General features: G+C 37.5%; 1 protein-coding gene across 1 annotated transcript in view; it reads left to right on the top strand.

Annotated features, from left to right (window-relative positions):
• The window catches only part of LOC150107855 (uncharacterized), a 271,308-nt gene that overhangs the window by 126,568 nt on the left and 121,979 nt on the right, over positions 1 to 22,761 (top strand). The window contains exon 6 of the mRNA XM_090415381.1: positions 9,757 to 9,895. Within this exon, the coding sequence (XP_090271507.1) occupies positions 9,757 to 9,895 (139 nt within the window). The remainder of the gene's footprint in view (positions 1 to 9,756; positions 9,896 to 22,761) is intronic.

Here is a 22,761-nt window from a genome sequence, read left to right as displayed (position 1 = left end):
AAAATCACGATATAGGTGGATTGATATAAAAGAGATACCATAGTCGAAATAATGCAGAAGTGATATATTTCCAATATACAAGTAGTCAGTAAGGTGTGTCAGCTTATTATTAAAATATCTGAATCAGTGATAGTTGTAGAAAATTTTTTCACTTGGTTATAAGTTAAACATTTCAAGATTGTTGTTTGTTTATGTAGGATCTCCATAACTACATTGCCATAAGACTATGTATATACCACTTGGAGTACTCATACTTGTGTGTGTTTCATATTAATCCCATATTGATTAATATAAAATTGACTGTTGCAATTTTAATTTCTATTAAAGATGTTCCCTTTGTTGCTGAAATTGAAATGGTAGTGAAACAAATGTATACCTTTACCAGAATTCAGAAAAAAAAAATGAAACGTCGATGCATATAAATAAAAATATGCAGGTTCAAGTATCTGTATTTCAGTAAATGTCTAACAGTGTGGGATCACAGTCTGCATTTATTAAACAACTACTCTGCAGTGAATGTATATGTAGTGGAAAAGGAGACGCTGCAAAGTCAAAATACTTAGAGAAAATGAAAACATACTCCTTTGCAATAACTTTAGCTTTTTTTAGAAAGTTTAATAACTAATTTTTTTATTCAAGCAGCACGGATTACTCAAAAAGGCAAGCTGCAAACTTGCTACTAGCTCAGAGTATTATGTGAATATCTTGAAAGAAATTTAGAGAAGCTCCACAACATTTTCAGTGGAAATTAGGTATATAATGGTATTCTGCTAATGCATGCAGAGGTTTATCTACGACACACACACACACACACACACACACACACACACACACACACACGGACAAAGAAATTAGCGCGCCAAGAAGGAAGCATAGGATTTAACTGAAATTTTATTGGTGTAATGATACAGGTGAGTGATGCACATGATGGCAAAAACAGAGCTGAAGGACAATTACAAAGGGATCTGTGGTATGCAATCCTCATCATCAATAGCACGTTGCAGTGCCTCATGCAGCGTTACATGCTGCAATATGGTCCGACATGGTGGCAAACAGATGCCTGATGTTGTCCTGCAACAGACTGGCCCACACGTGTTGGATGCTGTGCTCCAAATCCCAGATATTGTGGCACGGTGGAAGCTGGTGTTTGAGCTGCTCCCAAACATGCTCGATAGGGGATGAGTCCGGGGAGCGGTCAGTCCTAGGAAGTGTCTGTACATGACGTAGGTAGGCCTGGGCAACCTGCGGCATGTGCGGACAAGCATTATCTTGCTGGTATAGCGCTCCTGGTATCTCGGCCAGGAATGGGAGAATGTGGGGCCGTAGGATGTCGTACACATACAGCTGCCCCATTAATGCGCCATGTACCACTACGAGGGGTGATTGGCTATTGTAGGCTATGGCTCTTCAGTCCATAATGCCTGCAGTGCATGAGGTGTGGCGCTCGGTAGTGAGATCGGGATCGTATCCTTCACCAGGGGTCCTGCACACCCGGACACGATGATCATCTGTCCCCCCCCCAAGATGAAGCGGCACTCATCGCTGAAGACGACGTACCACTGCAAACGGAGTCGGCGATGTTGCGGTGTTAATGGAAGCACATGCTCTGCGGTCAGGAAATGGTTCATTGGCACACAGGAGCCCCAACGTCTGCCTGTATAGTGGACCAGGTCTCTGTGGGATCCCTCCGTGAGTATGATAAACCTTGCTTTTGATTCTAACAAAGACTTTCTGTGATTTCTGGAATCCGATGCACCGTTTATAAAATATTAATGCGAACCTATGTGGGATGTTAGAAAAGGGTATATTTTGGCCAAGTCTGCAGAGTTAATAGGTATCATTAAGTACTGTCCTGAGATTACCTCTTGGTTGTTAATATTAATTAATCTAATAGCGCTAAGTGGCGCAGCGAAACAAATTTCTTGGCGTTTTATGAGAGGTAAATCTCAGACACTCTGATACTCTGGTACTGCCTCGTTCTCGAGGAAATTCCATTGTCCCTCAGAGGTACCACATGCTACCCAATAGAGTGTATTACGGAGATATAGCATAAAAGGTTAAAATAGTTGTGATAAAGAAAAAAGAGACACAACATAAAAGGCGCAGCTGGTAGGATATTGGTGGAATAAGGTTTAGGTTAGAAAAGATTGAATAAAATACAACTATTGTACAATAAAAACTACAATTCAACACAACATAAATGGCGCAGTTGGCAGGATGTGGTTTATATAACTGAAATAAGTGCTTTATATAAAACACAGTAAGCAGGTTTCGGATTCCAAACAGAAATTCTTAACAAAGGCAAAGGTTGATTCAATATTTGTGTAAACTTAGAGGCAAATATGTCTAACCTTATGAGTAGCTCAATAATGGAGGACAACGAGTTTACTAGATGTATTGATCTCCAACAAGTGTTCCCCCAGTTCTCAGGCAAAGATCCTGATAATGATGTCATTTCGTTTTTTTCATACATAGAAGAACTAAGAAAAATTAGAAAATGGACTGACTTTCAGTTACTGGTCTTGATCCGAAGTAAACTGGTAGGGAAGGCTAAAACCTTCCTATACTCCTCTCCCATTCTAAAAGAAACCCTGGAGTATTCAAAGTTTAAAATGGTCCTAATTTCCCAATTCTCTATGGGGCCTAATTTATGGAAACTCCAGAGGTGCACTCAGAAGGACAGGGAGAGTGTATCTGATTTTCAGAACAGATTACTAACGGTGGCCAGTACCCTGAGTGTCCACAATGAAGAGAAACCTCATTTGGATTGGGCCATTTTCCAGCAATTCAGGCTAGGAGTAAGAAAGGAATTTAAGGAAATTCCTTAAATTCCTTTCTTATATAGATAAAAAGCCTTCGATAAAAAGCTGACTAACTTGGATGAATGCTACAATGCAATCAGAGAAAGGAAGCAGATACTTGGAGACATACATCCCATGTCTGCTACCGGTCTTGTAAACTTGGTTGATCAAGAATGCTGCCCAACAATGAACCAAGATAAGAAAGAAAAATCCAAGACAAGAAAGGGAAACGAGGGCAATAATAGTGAGACAATAAATAAGTTAACTGAACCCCCCCCCCCCCCCCCCCCCCGAGACTTGTAAGATCAGGGCTATTGTAAAACAGGAAGTGGAACTGCTCCAAAAATCTGTCATGGAGCGATTGAACAACGTAATGAAAAGATTAGAATCATTATCAGTTAAGGCCCCAGAACCAAATATCTCTGAGGTGGTCGAAACTAAATGTCTAATTAGAGAAGAGGTTGAGAGACTACAAAGGCCCCTTCATGACCGACTGGACGCAGTAATGGAAAAATTTTCAGCTATTACCTCCCAAGAAAAATTGGTATTACCATCAGAGCACAGGGTCAATGATTAAGAAAATGGAAGAGAGCCTACCAAATGTTATAGGGGTGATAGAATTGGGCATATGGCTCGCAATTGTTTTAAAGGCAGGGAACGCTTTAATAGAGGTCATGAAGACGAACCTAGATCCCATACTTATGCTAATCGAACTCAGCATCTCATGCATCTAAATCCAGTAAATCTTAAAGTGTATCTGCCTGAGTTCAGAATGTGTGTGTCTGGCATGAGTTTCTGGTCTTGTCAGGATTTTCTCTCCTACACATAAAGCTGATTCTGGGCAATGATTTCTTAATGAGGTACAACTTTAAGTGTGATTATGCGAGGAAAGAAGTATATCTCCTTGGAAGAAGGCAAAACATAAGTAAAGGAATTGAGTCAGAGTTGCATAAAAACAAATGAAACTCACCAAGAATCCAAGCTTTTAAGGAGAACCTTAAAACCGAGATTAGAAAGTCTAAAGGTGAGCTAGCAGATGACTACTCAAGCATGATGGAGCACACTTTGTCAACAGTGACAAGCTCTCATGTAAATCAAGTATCCTTGGTAGCACGAACTTCACAAGGAAATTCAATTGGCACTGGGAGCCTGGAAGTAGACACGTTTAAGCCCCAAGAGTAAGTCACAGTAGAGTTAGGAAAAGGAGGAAAATGAGAGAGCCTAGTCCCCATCCTGATAAAGAACTTAGCAGGACTAGATGCCTCCAATTCACAAGGCAATTTTTTGGCAAACAGGACACCTCAAAAGGGTTGAAAGAAGATGGAACAAAAATCATAGTGAGTGAGAAAGAGAAATCCGAGGAGACTGAGCAAAATAAGGCACTAAGTGAGATGCAAACTATCACAGGGGCACACGTTATATCATGAGTAAATGGAGCCCACAACATGAAGATATGAGATGCGATTAAAAGAGAGACCCCTCCCCTTTTTTTTTTTGAACAGTAAGGAGGAACACTTGAGAGGAAGAAAATTTTTGGAAAAAATTTTATTGGAAGGGGAGGCCTATGTTAAATTGTGATAGAGTGGAAATTTATGAACTCCTATCTTATCACAGTCTAACATGCTTTTCTAAACGAGAATGAGATAAATACATTAAATTGCCTCTAAGTGTAAAATAAGTAATATGTATATATGTATCGAGCATGTTCTGCTCGATACATATATTTCTGCTATAAAAGAGTAAACAAGTATGTATTTTGTGCCATTCACGAATGTGATTAAATTAATATTGAAGGTATAAAACAGTAACAAAGCATTATAAAAGTTCATGTATAAAAGAATTATAGAATGTAAGCACAAATTCAACAGTTGGGGGGGGGAGAGTCAAGTCCAAAGGTTACAGAGACGTACGCGAGGGAGTGGCTCGCCCCAAGCAAACAACATGACATCAGCATACATGCGATAGCGGGGGAGAGATGTGGACTCCATGACGTAGTAGCACGTGTGAATTGGCTGGACATCGAAAAGGGCGAGAATCGCCGAGAAGAAAAGAGGGAAATATAAGGGTCATGCGACCCTGAAACAAGGCCTTTTGTTCCTGGATCTCCTGTGTGTTCGTCTCTCGTGGTGGCATAGGGTGTGAGTGCCCACGGTATCAGAGAAATTCCCAATAGGCAGCTACGGTCTTGGCGGCCATATTCTCCACGAAAAGAAGCAAGTTCGGCTGTCCACAGAAGGCCAGTTTCCTGTGAACCTATGGAAGCACTAAAGAACCAAAAAGGGAGGATAAGTAAACTTTGTTTGTGTTTTGTGTTACACTGATTATGAATGAAAGATTTGTCACCTTAATATCTTATAGAAGAAGAACATTAAAGATATAGGATAGGATTGTATTATTATCACTTTAGAAGAATATTGATTTAACCTTACTATCTGTCGTTGTGTTAAAGTTCGCCTTTATATTGAATGAAGTTAAGGATATGTTAGAGTAAAGAATTGACATAATATAAAGAGATTGTGAAAGTTATGAATGTTATCTTGTGTAGTCTGCCAGAGCTACGGAGTTTTAGATTGATTGTGATAATAGTACATGACTAATGCATTAGCGAAGGTTAATATAACTCTTACTTTAGGAAGCTACTGTATAATATTTTATAAGTGTAATAGTAGTGTTTGAATATTATATACCTTATCTGGAACTCCCTTAAGATGGGATTTTAATTTATGTTATTATGTGTATCAACTTTTGAGTATAATAAACCTTGCTTTTGATTCTAACAAAGACTTTCTGTGATTTCTGGAATTCGATGCACCGCTTATAAAATATTAATGGGAACCTATGCGGGATGTTAGAAAAGGGTATATTTTGGCCACGTCTGCAGAGTTAATAGGTATCATTAAGTACTGTCCTGAGATTACCTCTTGGTTGTTAATATTAATTAATCTAATAGCGCTAAGTGGCACAGCAAAACAAATAAATTTCTTGGCATTTTACGAGAGGTAAATCTCAGACACTCTGATACTCTGGTACTGCCTCGTTCTCGTGGAAATTCCATCTTACCCCAGTCCTGAAGATACTTTCAGGTGCAAACTTTGTTTGCTCACACTTGGATAAAGGATTAAACTAAATTTATTATACTCTAACCAAGGGAAAAATAAACTTTCAACATCTTTCTCTAAATCCAGAATAATTTATTAACACGTTCGCTGCCAACTACGAGTATACTCGTAGTGGTTAAACCTGCTTCACAAGCGAGCTACGAGTATACTCGTATGACGCTTACCGCCAGGAACAAGATTATTGTATTGACCTTGAAGAAGTGAAAATGCTTGGCTTGTGGGGCTAGCATCAAAACTGTGTATTCTCATACACCGTATATGCTCTGTACAAGCCAACTACGAGTATACTCGTAGGACGCTTACCTCCAGTAACGAGATTATCGTACTGACCTTGAAGAAGTGAAACTGCTCGACGTAGGGGAACAGACCATGCCGAAGTAGCGTGGCAGCGAAGGTGTTAAAAAAGGGTGGCACACCATTTGGCAACTCCTATAGGTAGAGATGACCTGCTAATGCTTCTGCCTGGTATCTCAACTTGGGCCTGGCTCCCACTGAAGAGACGTCAATAAAGGTCGAAACTAGTCTGGGTAGTGGCCCTTCCCTTAATGCATAACATGAGACATATCCGCAAGGAGATGTGTTTTGCATTATAGGAGATACTGAGACAGGAGTGTTGGTAGCTTGCTCCGCCTTTGCAATGAGTTGCCCTGTTGTTGTACCACCTTACCCCAGTCCTGAAGATACTTTCAGGTGCAAACTTTGTTTGCTCACACTTGGATAAAGAATTAAACTAAATTTATTATACTCTAACCAAGTGAAAAATAAACTTTCGGAAATTCCATTGTTCCTCAGAGGTACCACTTGCTACCCGATAGTGTATTACGGAGATATAGCATAAAAGGTTAAAATAGTTGTGATAAGGAAAAAAGAGATGGAACATAAATGGCACAACCGGTAGGATATTGGTAGAATAAGGTTAAGATAGAAGAACGTTTAGGTTAGAAAAGATTGAATAAAATACACCCATTGTACAATAAAAATTACAATTCAACACAACACATCGTCCCATTTGCTGAATTATCACTATCTTGCTCGCTTGTAAAACTTGCATCACCAGGATCTTCTTCATCTGAAGTACACAATTCACTGAATTCAGACAATTGTTCTCCTGACTCATTTTAGCAATTCATCAATTTGATCATCAGTAAGATAATGCTGATATTTAATGCTGATATTTACTTATATATTCACAATATGGTAGATGCCATATTGTGACATTCCTGAAATCCCTGCGGTCACGTGGTTTATGCATCGTGCTGTATATGATTAGTTGCAACTGTTCAAATTTTTCTCTTTAGATGTCATACGAAACAGAAACCCAAGTCAAATAAACTTCAATTGGTTGGCAATAGATGGGGGAACCTATCTGCAAAGTTTGAATATCTTACAACGATTCTTTCCGTACTAAAAAATTGTCTAAATATGGGAGGTGCACCAACCATACATATATGGGCTCAGCAAAGCAGGCGTCTATTTCTGAGCCCGTAATAATACATTCTCAGCAGTTAAAGGGTTAAGGAACAACCAATTAATAAAAGCCATGAATTACCCAAGACATTATAGACTTAATAGATGAAAGAAGAAAACATAAAACCTCCCTAAAACCACACTTAGACTATTTTTCTCCAATTTGGTCCACAGGATTTGAAGGGGATAAATTAACTTTCTTTTAGTGTTGCACGGTGATCAGCATTCATTTTAAAAATTATGAACTTTACAACTGTGTTATAAATAACTCTTAATTTCCTGAGGTTTGGATCTTCATATTAAGATCATCATCTGGAGTATATACAAATATACAAGGACAAGCTGAGTTACATAACACATAGTAAGCTAAAGAAACAATGATTTGATCACTGGTTATTCTACTGGCATGACCTCTAGTGGAAAAATAAATTACAAATTAATTAATTATTTAGAAACTACATCAAAGCTTAATTCTGTTTAAGATAACATGAGGAAAACATTCTTTCTTATAGATAGTCTTTCAGTAACAATGATGTCCTATTTTTAACATTGCAATTGTTATTTTAGATTTAGGATTCTGGATTACCTACAGTCCTGTTTATAGTTAACTCTTAGAGATAAAGGTTCTGTAGGTGGAATGTTCAGATTGGAGTGGTTGATAAGAATCTCACAGGCTTCCTTAAATTTGCGTTCATACCATGTTTTGGTGTAATGTAAACAACTGGTGCTTTTCCAGTCAATTCTATGTAAAGTGTTCAGGGCATGATCAGAATTATTACATAGAATTACATAGAATTGACTGGAAAAGCACCAGTTGTTTACATCACAACAAAACATGGTATGAATGCAAATTTAGGGAAGCCTATGAGATTCTTGCCTTCCATATATTTGGGATTTTTAGACCAGTAATGATGGTCAGTTTGGATTCAAGGAACAAGAGAAGCAATCCTAGCTCTTACAACAGTTTTCGAAAGAAGATTTGAGAATTATCAAAATGCTCAGATACTCTTTCTTCACTTGGAGAAAGCCTTCAGTAGACTGGAACCAAATGTTTCACCTCCTAAAAACAGTAAAGGTAGATTGGAGAGATAGAAGGCTCATATGTAATCTTTACAAGCACCAAGAAGCCCTAATAGAAACAGCCAGCAATAAAACAAAAGCCACAATAGCAAGAATATATAGAGGTGTAAGACAGGTTTGCTCTCTTTCACCCATACTGTTTAATCTCTACATTGAATATGCAATAAATAAATTGAAAGAACTAGTAGAAACAGGAATGAAGATAAACGGAATTGAAATTAACTGTCTTCAGTTAATGGATGACATAGCAGTTATAGCTGATAATGAAATAAACTGAAATCCACCCTGATAAAGATAGAGGAAATATTCACACAGTACAGCCAAAAATTAATTATAAGAAAACAAAATTATTAATTACAAGGAAAGCAAATCCAATGAAAATAAACCTATAAATAAATAATAACCCAATACAACATGCCACGTATTCTCCTTTAAATATTTTGGAAATCTTATCATGGAAGATGGAAGAAACCAATCAGATATTAAAGCACAAATAATCTTGCCCAAAAAAGGCATTCTACAACAGAAGAAACATTTACACCAGTAAAGTACTTATCATCCAGCTCAAAAAAAAAAAAAAAAAAGAAGGCTAGTGAAAACATACATATGGAGTATTGAATTATATGGCTGTGAGGCCTGGACACTAACGAAACAAGACATCAAAAAGTTGGAGGCATTTGAAATTTGGTCCTGGAGAAAGATAATGAAAATTAGTTAGACAGAAAAAATAATGAAGTTCTAAATATAGTTCATGAAGAGCAGTCACTAATGCCCCACATCAATAAGAGAAGGAAAAGCCTAATTGAACACCATCTGAGGCATGGGGGACTGATTACAGAAATAATGGAGGGGGATTGTAGAAGGAAAGAGACCACAAGACCAAGAATTTCATATATAAATGACATAATGATGCTAACTGCTACTAAGAGTTATGAAGAAATAAAAAAAGAAGTCACAAGACAGGATGTTATGATGTGCTGCTATAACTAACCAATCTTTGGATTGATGCACCAAAGAAGAAAGTTAAATTGTATTTCTGGAGCCCTGCATTACAGGGTAAGGTTTTGTTGGCCAGATTACCAGCCCATTATTTGTATGGTATCCAGTAATAGAGTCGCACATTGAGAAGGTGAATGCTGAACATCAAAGGCATTGACTTTTCTCACTTTCCTTATAATTATTTTAATTGTTCCAATTTTAATGTCAGATTTATTTAAATTAAAAATTTATGTGCAATGAAGTGGTTAAATGAAATCAGGAATAAATATAACTTATTTCATCAATTATAGGTTAGCACATCCATAGAAAGTCTACTCAATGATGAAACAGTTCAGCTATCAGAAAACGACAAGGAAACTTTACTTCAATTGTGTAGATGTCTCATGGCACAAGAAACAAATCTAGAAAGTTCACATTTGGATGTGATAAGTAAGGAACTTCATTTTTTTTGGGTATATACTCTCAATGGGTTTAGCAGATATTTTGATATGGTAACTAAGATTTCATGACCAGTTTCTGATCATCTTTCATCCTAATTGGTGTGTTAAGATCTGATTTTATCAGTTCTTATATTTTGTTCTTCTAAAGTGTTCTTTTGCTTTACCATGCTTATACCTTTCTCTTCTTCATCTTTTTCGTATCATTTATGCTTCTGACTTGTTTCGTAAATCTTTCAACTCCTGTTCTCTTTAAGTGACATAGCTTAGGTAGCACACTATTTATGCACGCTTGAATATTAATACATTCAGCTCATACTATAACAATCAACTTTATACCAGAATGCACTCACTATAATAAAATATTGAATTCCATCCAAATCTCCAATAGGCACAATGTGCCTTTCTCTAGGAAAAGTACTATAGCAAACTGTCCACTATAACAAGCTTTAGCTATAGCAAATGACTGTTATTATGCAGCGACTCCAAGGACTCACTGTGGGAGGGCAGTTACTCTACTCTGCTACACATATCTCCCACCAACTTTTCTACTTAATTCTCCAACTACACACAACTAACCAATGCCTTCTATCACCCTTCACCACCACCAGTAGTATTTTTGTGTGTAAATTGCGTATTCTCATTGACTTGCTTGTATGCGGGATGAAAAAGCAAAGTGTATGGGAGAAAAAATCTACCTCCATATGAGATCAGCTGAAAAAACTCATCTTCAGCTGAAAAAAGCTTATATAAAGATTCCTCTCGTCGTGATGAGAATTGAATTCAGGCCTTTTTGAATCAAAGGGCACAATACACTGTGATTCTTCTAATTGTGATATGGAGGCAATTATAATCAAAAGGTATTTTCTGATATCTTCATTTTTTAATATTGCTCTACCATTGATGCCATCTGTTTCACTCTTGAATTTTGTCAGAATTTCCATACCTGTGATAGGGTTGTCGATCAGAAATTTTATTTCTAACACTGCTATCTGATTCATGTGTTAAAATTGGCTGAATAAAAACCTTGAAGTACTCCTGATTCAGCCATCAAGTTATGTGGTTTGTGATGAGAATACAGTAAGAATGATTTGGAATACTAACACCAGTGAATTGAAACAGTGGAATGAGACCTCATCTTCTCAGTACAAACAGTCCAAACATGTCTACATGTATGTGCCAGGGTAGTGTTTGCAGACAAACCTTTTTAATCAGATCTTCAACAGACTAATAAAACTGATGGCTTGTTACATGAAAATTGCTTTAAAATATATCATATTTAAAGGTATTACCATGATGACCACAGGATTTGAATTCCATGAACATCACTTGGATTACATGGACTGAGAGATCCAGCATTTGAATCTTCCACCCCCCCAAACATTTGTAAATGTATGGGAAGCAGTTCTATGAAGTTGAACAGTATATCTTCTGCATTGTTCAACAGTCTTATCCATGACACAACTCGTAGTGGCACTTCTTGCAGAAAGAGGGAAGGACCTATGAACTCTTAGGACAGTAGTCAAAATATTTTGACTGGATGGCATGTGTGGTTATTTTACTGATATGAGAAGTGAAATAAACATACACCGTTAAGTCAGGTAACTCAGACATAGTAGGTAGTTCCTCAGTCCTGTGGTAATGTCCTTGGTACTGGATGAAGAAAACCATTATAGGTTTGAATCCAATCAACAAAGCTGGTATGATAGGAAGTCGATTGAATAAATTCATATGGAATAAGAGAGAAATTAGTCAGAACACTAAATTAGCTGTTCAAACCAGTTTTAACTTATGGATCTGAGAGATTTGAGTCAGAAGTAAAACACTTGACCAAAGACCAGAGACCACAGATATGAGAGTCCTGAGAAAGATTAGGGGCACGAACAGATGGCATCAATGGCAATATCATATTAAAAATGAGTATATTAGGAAAGAACTTGACATTGTCAGCATCCTGGAATGTGTTAACAGAGCTAATCTGAGGTGGTATGGTCACTTAAACAGAATGTGCGAGGAAAGATTAGCAAAACAAGTGTTCTCTTCCAGATTGGCAGGAAAAAGACCAGAGGAAGACCAAGATATAGGTGGATTGATTTAGTAAAAAGTGCCTTTGACGATAGACATATAAGATTTGATAATGTTGGAGTCTTGACAAGTATCAGACTGATTTGGAGGAAAATTGTAGATAGGAAGTTAGTAATGATGTAAATTTTTCATGTAGTACTATCATATCCTGTACATCCCTAGACGGTACATGACAGGAATTAGATGATGATGAATCACCAATCAGAAGAACTTTTCTAGGCCTTTTTTTTTTTCATGATATTACAAAGTTACTCAATAGTTCTAAACTTGGATACAGGTTTAAAACCACTGGGCAGCTTTGAATTTCAAATTGATCTCCATTCTATCTCGATGAGCATAATTGCAATACTTTATTTTTTTATTGTAAGTAAATATTGATAGTAACAATTGAGTGGTAAGTGAGCAGTTAGAATTGAAAGTACAGGAAGATGGTTTAATGTTAAATCTGGTGTAAGACATGGATGTACATTATCCCCTCTGTTATTCATTATGTATATGGATCACATTATGAAGGAAAGTGGTATTAAACATGATATCAGAATTGGAGATGTTAATATCAGCTCTTTGCTGTATTTGGAAGATGTTATACTTCTAAATAAATCCGCTACAAGTCTGCAAGATTCCCTGACTAAATTGAATAACTGTTGTAATAGATATGGTATATAGATGATGAAATTTGGCCTGAAATGCTAAAAGCCTTAAATCAAGGCAATGTTCTCTGGCTAACTCGAGTTTGTCAGGCTGCTTGGATATCTGGGCGAGCACCAAAGCAATGGCAGACAGGCAAAATAATACCAGTCTTTAAGAAGGGAGACCAGAACGATTGCAGTGTCTATTGTGGCATCTCTCTGCTCAGCCTGCTTGGGCAAGTGTATGCTAAGTGCTTGGAAAGACGGTGCAGGAGTCTAGTCAAAGTTCCAGGAAGAACAGTGTGGCTTTCATCCTGGTAGAATCACAGCTGACCAAATTTTCACTTTAAGGCAAGTCTTTGAGAAATCTTGGAAATATGCCAAGAATGTCTACACATGTTTTGTGGACTTGGAGAAGGCATATGACTGGGTTCCTTGGGATAAGCTTTGGCAAATAGTACAGGAGTCCAACTATTAGCTGCCATCAAGTCCCTGTATGAATGCCCAGAGTTTTGTGTCAGGGTAAACAGCACAAAGGCCGAACCTTTCACAGTCTCTGTTGGCCTCTGCCAATGGTGTGTTCTGTCACCCCTCCTTTTCATAATATTTATGGACTGGATTGATAGGCACAGCCGAGGCAGTGAGTGTGTCAGAATTGGAAGATGTAGCATTGGACGTCTGCTTTTTTGCAGATGACCTAGTTCTGCTTAGCTCTTACACAGATGACCTCAGGCGGACCCTGGATAGGTTTGTAGCTGTTTGTGCAGATGCTGGAATGAAGATCAGTGTGGCCAAAACTGAAACATTTGTGGTTCTCAAGGCAACCACCCCAGTGCACTGTAAATGTAAGTGGAGTCCCAATGAGGCAGGTGGAGAAGTTTAAATACCTTGGGTCCATATTCACGAATGATGGAAAATGGGACGTAGAGCTAGATACTCGAATTGGCTTAGCAAGCTCAATATTGCTGGAGTTTGGACGTTCGGTAGTATTGAAGCGGGAATTAAGCCAGAAGGCAAAGCTGGCTGTCTTCAATCCAATCTATGTCCCCATCACCTATGGTCATGAGAGTTGGGTAATGACCGAAAGAATGCGGACACAAATCCAAGCGGCTGAAATGAGGTTCCTTCGAGGGGTTGCGGGGATGACAAGACTCGACAGTCAGAAGTTCTGCAATTCGGGAAACCCTCAATACTCAACCGCTGCTTCTCTGTGTCGAGAGATCACAGTTACGTTGGTATGGGCACCAGTTCAGAATGCCACAAGAGAGGCTCCCTCAGCAGGCCCTCTTTGCCAAGCCAGAGGGTGGGAGGCCATGTTGAAGGCCAAGGACTAGCTGGATAGATTATATCCAAAACTATGGGTGGACACGTTTGGGAATCTCACCAGAACACCTGAGCTTGGTGGCAGAGGATCATGACCATTGGAAGTTCCTCTTGCAGATGTTGCCCCCACAACCCAATTAGGAAAGGCGGGCCTTAAAGATGTATGTATGTATGTATAGATATGGTATGAAGGTCAGCATTAAAAAGACAAAGACAATGAAAATAGGTAGAATCGTTGAATATGTCAATTGCATTGTGAAAGGAGAACCTGTGAAACAAGTAAAACATTTCAGCTACTTAGACACGATTTTTAGTGAAGATGGTAAATTAAACATGGAAATGGATAACAGAATCAACATAGCTGGTATGGTAGGAAGTCAACCGAACAAATTTATATGGAAAAAGAGAGAAATTAGCCAAAACATTAAATTATCTGTATACAAGACAGTGTTCAAACCAATTTTAACTTATGGATCTGAGAGGTGGGTCAGAAGTAGAATACATGACCAAAGAATAGAGACTGCAGATATGAGAGTCCTGAGAAAGATTAGGGGCATGAACAGATGGCATCAGTGGCAATATCATATTATAAACGAGGATATTAAGAAAGAAGTTGGAAGTTTATTTTCCCCTTGGTTAGACTATAATAAATTTAGTTTAATCCTTTACCCAAGTGTAGGCAAACAAAAGTTTATGCCTGAAGTAGTTCAGGACTGAGGCAACTCAGAGCAAAGGTAGACAAGCTCTCATCACTCCTATCTCAGTATCTCCCATAATGCAAAGCACATATCCTTGCTGACATGTATAATGCTATGCATTAAAGGAAGGGCCACTACCCAGACCGGTTTCGACCTTTTATTGAGGTCTTGTCAGTGGGAGGCAGACTCAGAAGTGGTGATACTAAGGCAGAAGCAATGGAGAGGTCATATTTACTTATACGAGTTGCCCAAAAGGTGTACCTCATCTTATCTTACCTATCCTCTTCGCTCCCTGTGGAGCATAGGGCATCAACCATTGACTTCCATCTGCCTCTATTCAATGTTTCTTTTTTGATCTCTTTCCAGGATGATCCCAGCCGCTTTGCCTCTATTTCTAGTTCTCTTCTCCATGTTATTCTGGGTGTGCCTCTTTTCCTCTTGCCTTGGGGATTCCATTCTAGTGCAATTTTTGCTATTTCTTTATCTAGGTTCCTGATTGTGTGACCTATCCAGTTCCATTTTCTTTTAGTGGTTTCATTTCTGATGCTGGTTTGACTTGTTCTATGTTTGTTATTTTATTTGGCCAGTATATCCCTAGTATCTTCCTCAAGCATTTGTTTATGTAGACCTGTATTTTATTTACGTTTTCCTTTTTAGTGACCATGTCTCAGCTCCGTATAGTAAAACTGGTTTAACATTAGTGTTGAAGAGCCTAATTTTGGTTTTTAATTTTATTTCTTTGGACCCCCAAATTTTCTTCATCATACTGAATGCAATCTTTCTGGATTCTGTTTTGTATGTCCTGTTTGGTTCCTCCTTGTGTGCTGATTACTGATCCCAGGTAGATAAAATTATCTACCTGTTCCAGTGTTTTCCATAATATTTCAGACTAAATTTTGTTTGGGGTTTATCTTCATTACTTCGGTCTTGTTATGATTTATTTTCAATCCACATTTATTTGCTTCCTGGTTTTAAATTATCTATTTTCTTTTGGAGCTGTTGATCTTTTTGTGCAAAAGACATATCGTCTGCAAAAATCTAGGTCACTGATTTTATTTGACCATCCCCATTGAATGCCAATTCTTTCTTTGGATGTTTTTCTCAACACCCAGTCAATGACAATCAGAAAGATGGTCATGGAGAGTATACATCCTTGTCTTACTCCTGTGTTTGTTGCAATTTTTCATGAGTTTTCTTTGTTATATTTATGATTTTCTGAGGAATCCCGTAGTGCTTCATTACCTTCCATATTCTATATAGTCTTTCTGTCTATGCTATCAAATGCATGTTCGAAGTCAATGAATCCCAAATATAGGCTACTCTGCAACTCTATTGACTGTTCAACAATTATTCTTAATGTTATTATCTGATCAATACAAGATCTGTTTGACTTGAACCCAGCCTGTTCTTTTCTCAGTTTAGTTTCAATTTCTTGTTTTATTTTTTCTAGCAAAATTCTAGTAAATACTTTACTTACAACATTTAGAATTGAAATCTCTCTCCAATTTTTACAAAGTGTTATATCTCCCTGTTTTGGCAGTTTAACCAGGAGTCCTGTATTCCCGTCTTCTGGCCATTCCTCCTTTTCCCATATTTGATTAAATAGCAGGTGTAGCATTTCAATAGTAGTGTTTATATCTGCTTTAAGTAGTTCAGCCTGTATATTATCACTCCCAGCTGCTTTATTGTTTTTTGTTTTCTTTACTGCATGAGTTATTTCTAGTTTAGTTATAGTTCCTGTATTTATTTTAAGTATTTCTTCTTGTGGTGTTTCTGGTATTTCTTGTTCTAGGTTTTCTATTTCTCCATTTAAAATTTCTTGGAAATGTTCTACCCATCTTTTTTCTATGTCTGCTTCATTTGTGAGTAACTTTTCTTGTTTATTTTTTACAGGTCCTTCTCTTTTAAAACTCTTCCCAGCTAGCTTAAACATCTAAAAATCTCAAACAACCTCTTTGGGTCAGGCTGTTTTTTCAGCCTCTTTACACATTTCCTCCAGGAAAACTCTTTTATCTTTCCTTGCACTTTTTTTTACCTGTCCGTTTTTAAGCCTGTATCTTTCATTTATCCTATTTCTTTTGTTTTCTTCTGTACTTTGCAGAAGTGTATTCCATAAATTCTCGTAGACAGGCTTATATGTTGGTTATGCATTTCTAAATCACTTAGGGAATTGAACAACGGAGATTCGAATATAAATTAAAATTAAACTGTAATAAATATTTCCGATATTTCGGCAACGTCACGTTGCCATTTTCAAAAGGAACTTACAAAAAGGCACATGCACGCAGGCACTATAACACAGTAACTGAGAATGAACTCTCATGCCTGCGTGCACGTGCCTTTTTGTAAGTTCCTTTTGAAAATGGCAACGTGCCGAAATATCGGAAATATTTATTAAAGTTCAATTTTAATTTATATTCGAATCTATGTTGTTCAATTCCCTAAGTGATTTAGAAATATTCCATAAAGCTTTCCTTTCTTCCCATAATTAGATGGTATCTTCAGAGATCCATTGTTTGTGATTCTTACTCTGCCTCTCCAGAACTTCTTCAGTGGTACTATTAAATATATTCTTTATTTTTTCCCAGTTCTCTTCAATGTCTGTTTCTTTATGTTGTTCTACAAAGCTTCCATATTTATTCCTTACTGTTACTTTATATTTGTCTTTTGTATCCTTGTTTTTTTTAGTTTGGATATATTGTATTTAATTCTTTGGTTCTTGCCTTTAAATAATTTTCTTAGTTTCATTTTTATTTTTTGCAATCAGTAACAAGTGGTCTGTAAAGGCATCTGAACTTTTCCAAACTCTTACATCCATCAAAGAGGTTCTCCAAGGCCTGTTTATTAAAATTTGGTTTTTGGATTTCTTATCAGGTGATATCCAAGTCTGTTTATGGATGCCTTCATGTTTAAATATGGTTTCTCCTATGATCATATCATTGAAAGTGCAAAATTCTTTTAGGATTTCCCCATTTCCATTCCAGTTTCCTAAATCTTCTTTTCCCATTATTCATTCATATCCCATGTTACTATTTCCTACTTTTGCATTCATGTCACCTATAATTAAAAGCATATCTTTACTGTTGACTTCATCTACTTCTTTTTGCAGCATATCATAGAAGTCTTCGTTCTCTTCTATTTTTGCATTTTTTGTTGGTTCATATATGTTTATTATAGTCACATTTCTGTATTTAGTTTTAAATCTGGCTTTAATGATTCTTTCAAAAACTGGTTTCCATTCAATTAGTGCTCTTCTAGCATCTGATATTAGCATGAAAGCTACACCTTTGCTGTGTGTGTCATCTTCATTCTGTTTTCCAGAATATAAAATGTATTTGTTTGTTGTTAGTTGGATTTCTTTGCTACTATTCCATCTTGTCTCTTTTAGACCTAGTATTTCTATTTTGTATCTTTCCATTTCTCTGGTTAGTAAGTTAGCTTTTCCACTTTCATACAAAGTCCTAATATTCCAGCATCCAATTTTGGTTAAACGTTTTGTGCTAAAGAGGTTTTTTCTTGGAGTTTTCTGCCTGTCAGCTTCCCCAATGGGGCTTTCACTGGCTTGCTTCTTTTCCCCAAGACTTCTCCCCTCTTGGTTTTGTGTTGGTTTTCCAACAATGGTTGAGGTTTCTGTAGCAATATGTTCTTTCCATATTATGGTTGCTAGCCACAAATACAATCCTCCTCCTTTCCCATCCGGGCTTGGGACCGGCAATGGCGAAGTTGTCAGAAGGTGCACCACCTTATTATTAATTTACTTTGGATTTAGAGAAAGATTTTGGAAGTTTATTTTCCACTTGGTTAGACTACAATAAATTTAGTTTAATCCTTTACCCAACTGTAGGCAAGCAAAGTTTGTGCCCGAAGTAGTTTAGGACTGATGAGATGAGAACTTGATCCACCTTTGCTACAAGTTGCCTCAGTCCTGAACTACTTTAGGTGCAAACTTTGTTTGCCCTACACTTGGGTAAAGGATTAAACTAAATTTATTATTAGGAAAGAACTTGATATTGACAGCATCCAGGAATGCATTAGCAGAGCTAATCTCAGGTGGTATGGTCACTTAAACAGAATGGGTGAGGAAAGATTAGCAAAACAATTGTTCTCTGCCAGGTTGGCAGGAAAAAGACCCAGAGGTTGATATTGGTAGATTGATACAGTAAAAAGTGCCTTAGAAGACAGAAATATAAGATTTGATAATATTGGAGTCTTGACAGGTAACAGACTGATTTGGAAGAAAATTTTAGATCTTGTCTTGTCAGATGTCATTTCCTTCCAGGAGGTTGACTACCATGAGCTTTCACCATGTACTATTTTGTGCTTCTTTTTTGCATTCTTCATAGGACAAAAAGATCCAGTCCTTAATATTTCCCATCCAATCTGTTCTTTGTGTTCCTCTTTTTCTTTTTATCATTCCTTCTAGAAATGTTTTTTGTAGGGATTCATGCCTTAGTATATGACCAAGGTAGGTGGTTTTCCTTTTTCTTAATGGTTTTCAACAGATTCCTATCTTCTCCAGTCATCTCTAATATTTCTAAATTAGTTTTTTTGGCAGTCCATGGGACTCTAAAAATTCTTCTGAGGATCCACATCTCAAAGGCTTTTAGTTTATTTTCACAATATTTTGATATTGTCCAGGTTTCTGCTCCATGCATTGTTGACCATATGTAGCATTTGGACAGCCTAATTCTTTTGTGTGAATTTCCCTTGATGTCAGAATGTGTTTCATGCTAATGAAGGTTGATCTAGCAATTTCTATTCTTGTTAATATTTCCTTATCACACTCTCCATTCTCTGTAATTAGTTGACCCAAATATATATAACTCTCTACTTGATCTAAAGTATTTCTTCTGATCTTAATATTTATATTGGTTATTTTCCCTTTTTCTCTTGTTACCAGCATGGTTTTGGTTTTTTGAAGTTGAAATTAAGTCCATATTGTTCACTTAGCTTGCGTGTCTTGTAGTAGGTTTTGAATTCGCACACCCAGTATCTCGGGAAGAGGTATAAATAGTAGCCTTAAAACTCACCAAGAATGACAATGCTGCAGGAGTGGATGGTATCCTCCTGGGCAACATGGCCAAACATGGCTGGCTGCCCTTTTCTCAGAAATTATTATGACTGGGAAACTTCCAAAGCTGTGGCAGGAAGCCAAAATAATTGCTGTATCAAATGATGTGAAAAATCTACGATCTATCTCCTTGCTTTTCACCACCTTTAAGATCTTTCAAAGAATTCTCCTTAAAAGAATTTCACCACTCATCGAAAGAGCACTCCTGACTGAACAAGCTGGCTTCAGGCCAAGAAGTTGCTAGTGACCAGGTCCTGGCCCTGACAACTCAAATTGAAGCAGGTTTCCAGAAGAAATCTGAGCTACTTTCATTGACCTAACATCAGCTTATGATACTGTCTGGATCAGGGGCCTCCTCCAAAAACTAGGAAATATTGTAAAGTACAAAAAAATTTCCAACTTTTTGAATCTATTCTCTCCAACAGAAAGATCCGGGGCCATATTGGCAGAAAAAAGAGCAGGCACAGATTCCTTCACAATGGTCTTCCTCAGCGCTCTGTGTTATCCCCTTTACTTTTTAACATCTACGTGTATGATCTACCCCATACCAGATCAAGCAAGTATATGTACGCCGATGACCTAGCGATCTTACATCAGTCCACCTCCTTTGCCAACCTAGAATCAACCTTGAATACAGACCTGAACACCCTGGAAGAGTACTTCAAGCAGTGGTACTTGAAGTCATATCCAACAAAAAAGGTGTCCTCAGTATTTCACCTGTGCAATGCAGAGGCGAATCGACAACTCGTGTTCTACCATTTTTCTTTCTGTGGAAAAATGGTAGAACACGAGCTTCACCCAAAATACCTTGGAGTGAGCCCGGACGGAAGCCTAACCTATAAAAGCACATCAACCTCTCCAATAAAATTGAAACCAGAAACAACATCATCTCAAGGCTTGCTGGAACAACCTGGGGTTGTGGTGCAGAAGTCCTAAGGTCGTCTGTGCTAGCCCTCACATTCTCTGCAGCAGAATATTGTGCCCCTGTCTTATTGACACCTAGCTAAACTCTACCATGTGAGAAGCACCCCTCTCTCCTAGCTGCCTGTTCTATCTAACATTGCTCCACCAAACATATGGAGAAGACAAGCCTCAATTAAGGAATTTAGTAAAGCAATGAGCAACCCACTCCTACCCCTGCACCAGACTCTCATAAATCCACCTAGTCTTCTCCTCAAATCTAGAAAGCCTCTCTGGTCCATGGACAAACTCTTTTCAGCTGTGCTGCCATCAATATCTGACATATGGAGAGAATACTGGTTTAACAATCTCCCAACAAATGGCTTCCTGGTAGAAGATCCCTGTGCTCTGCCGGCTGGCTTTGATTTTCCTAGGAAGATTTGGTCATCAATAAATAGGATCAGTACTAATCAGGCCAGATGTGGCTACCTTCTATATAAATGGGGCTGTTAGATCACCCTTATTGTGATTGTTTGCAGTGGCTCAGACGATTGCTCATATTGTGTATGACTACCCAAGACGCCAATTTCATGGTGGCAGCCTACAGGACATCCACAGGGTGACGGATGAGGCCTTGGATTGGCTTTCCAGTCTAGACCTCGACCTGTAGTTGGTATGGTGATGGTGGTGGTTATGGAGGAAACAGAAGATCATGGTCCCATCTCACCATGAAGACATTATTCTCGTAGTCACTCTCATAGTCCTCATCATAGTATCAGCAGAACTCCTCATGTTAGATGATAATGCAATGTGAAATGGGCCTCCTCTAATGGATCAAGTTTCTCACACAAGACACAATTGGTCTTTAATTAAACCTCTGATACAGCTACATTTATGTTGTGAAGTGTTGTGAGAACATGCAGCCTTGTCATACTTTGTGTAGCAGGACGATAATTGCCCCTGGCTTGATTCTGACAAGTTACTTTTGCTTTATTTTAACAAAAAAGAAAGAATTAGAAAGCAGGTTGTGCCTTTTATGTAATGAACTTTTTATATGTTAAGATTTTCATCATTTGTTTTTGGAAATTTTGATTGTATTTTTCACTTGCCAGTTTTATGTAGTCATAAGCATAAATAAATAAGTAGGTTTTGAAGATATTTTTTATTTTCAGCTAGCAGTACTGTATCATCTGCATATCTTAAGTTGTTTATATTCCTGCCTCCTATGCTGACTCCTTTAAATTCTTCTAATTGCTGGAAGATATTTTCAGTATAGAGGTTTGAACAGTATAGGAGACAGCCTTGTCTGACACCCTTCTTTACTGGGAATTCCTCCGAGATTTCTCCTGATATTTTTATTGAGGCAGTTTGCTCCCAATATAGATTTATCAGTAATCTGGTATCTTTACCATATACTCCTAAATTTCTGATGCATTTGATTAGTTGTTCACGTTGTATATTGTCAAAGGCCTTTGTAGTCTATAAAACATAAGTAGACTTTCTGCTTCTCCAGATATCTTTCTACAATAGTTCTAAATGTTGAAGAATCCTTCTCTAGTTCCTTTATTTTCCTGGAATCCAGATTGTGTTTCATTAATTTCCATTTTGATTTTATGTTTATTTCTTTCTAGGATGATATATAACATAAAACTTTTGCTATCTGACTGATCAGACTGATTGTTCTGTATTCTTCACATTTGATTGTCTTTGATTTTTTAGGTATTGGTAGGAAAGTCGAGTGCTTAAAATCTTTTGGCAGCTGTCCAGTTTCATATATTTTGTTACATATGTCAGTCAGTGATCTTATAGCCTTATCATGTAAAACCTTTAGATATTCTGCCATAATTCCATCCATTCCTGGAGCTTTTCCTGATTTCAGTTTCCTAATGGCATTCATTACTTCCCAGGTAAGAATAGTAGGCTCTCCAAATCTTCTTGCATTGGCTTAATCTGTTCTATCATGATTATCAAGTTCCTTTGAATATGCTATCCATCTATCCCTTATTTTGTCTTTCTCCATTAGGATGTTTCCACTGGTATCTTCAATGCAACGAGAGCCTATCCTTTTACAAGATTTGTTAGTTAGCTCCCAAACTTTTTCATGAAGTTCTCTGGTTTTGTGCTTTTTGTCCAGAAGTTCAATTTCCTTGCA

Source organism: Typopeltis vanoorti, chromosome 3 (assembly GCF_054136105.1).
Source record: "Typopeltis vanoorti isolate ZY-2024b chromosome 3, IOZ_Tvanoo_1.0, whole genome shotgun sequence".
Classification (NCBI taxonomy): Eukaryota; Metazoa; Arthropoda; class Arachnida; order Uropygi; family Thelyphonidae; genus Typopeltis; species Typopeltis vanoorti.
Note: the sequence above shows the minus strand (reverse complement) of the source record. Positions and strands in the feature narration are given on the sequence as shown.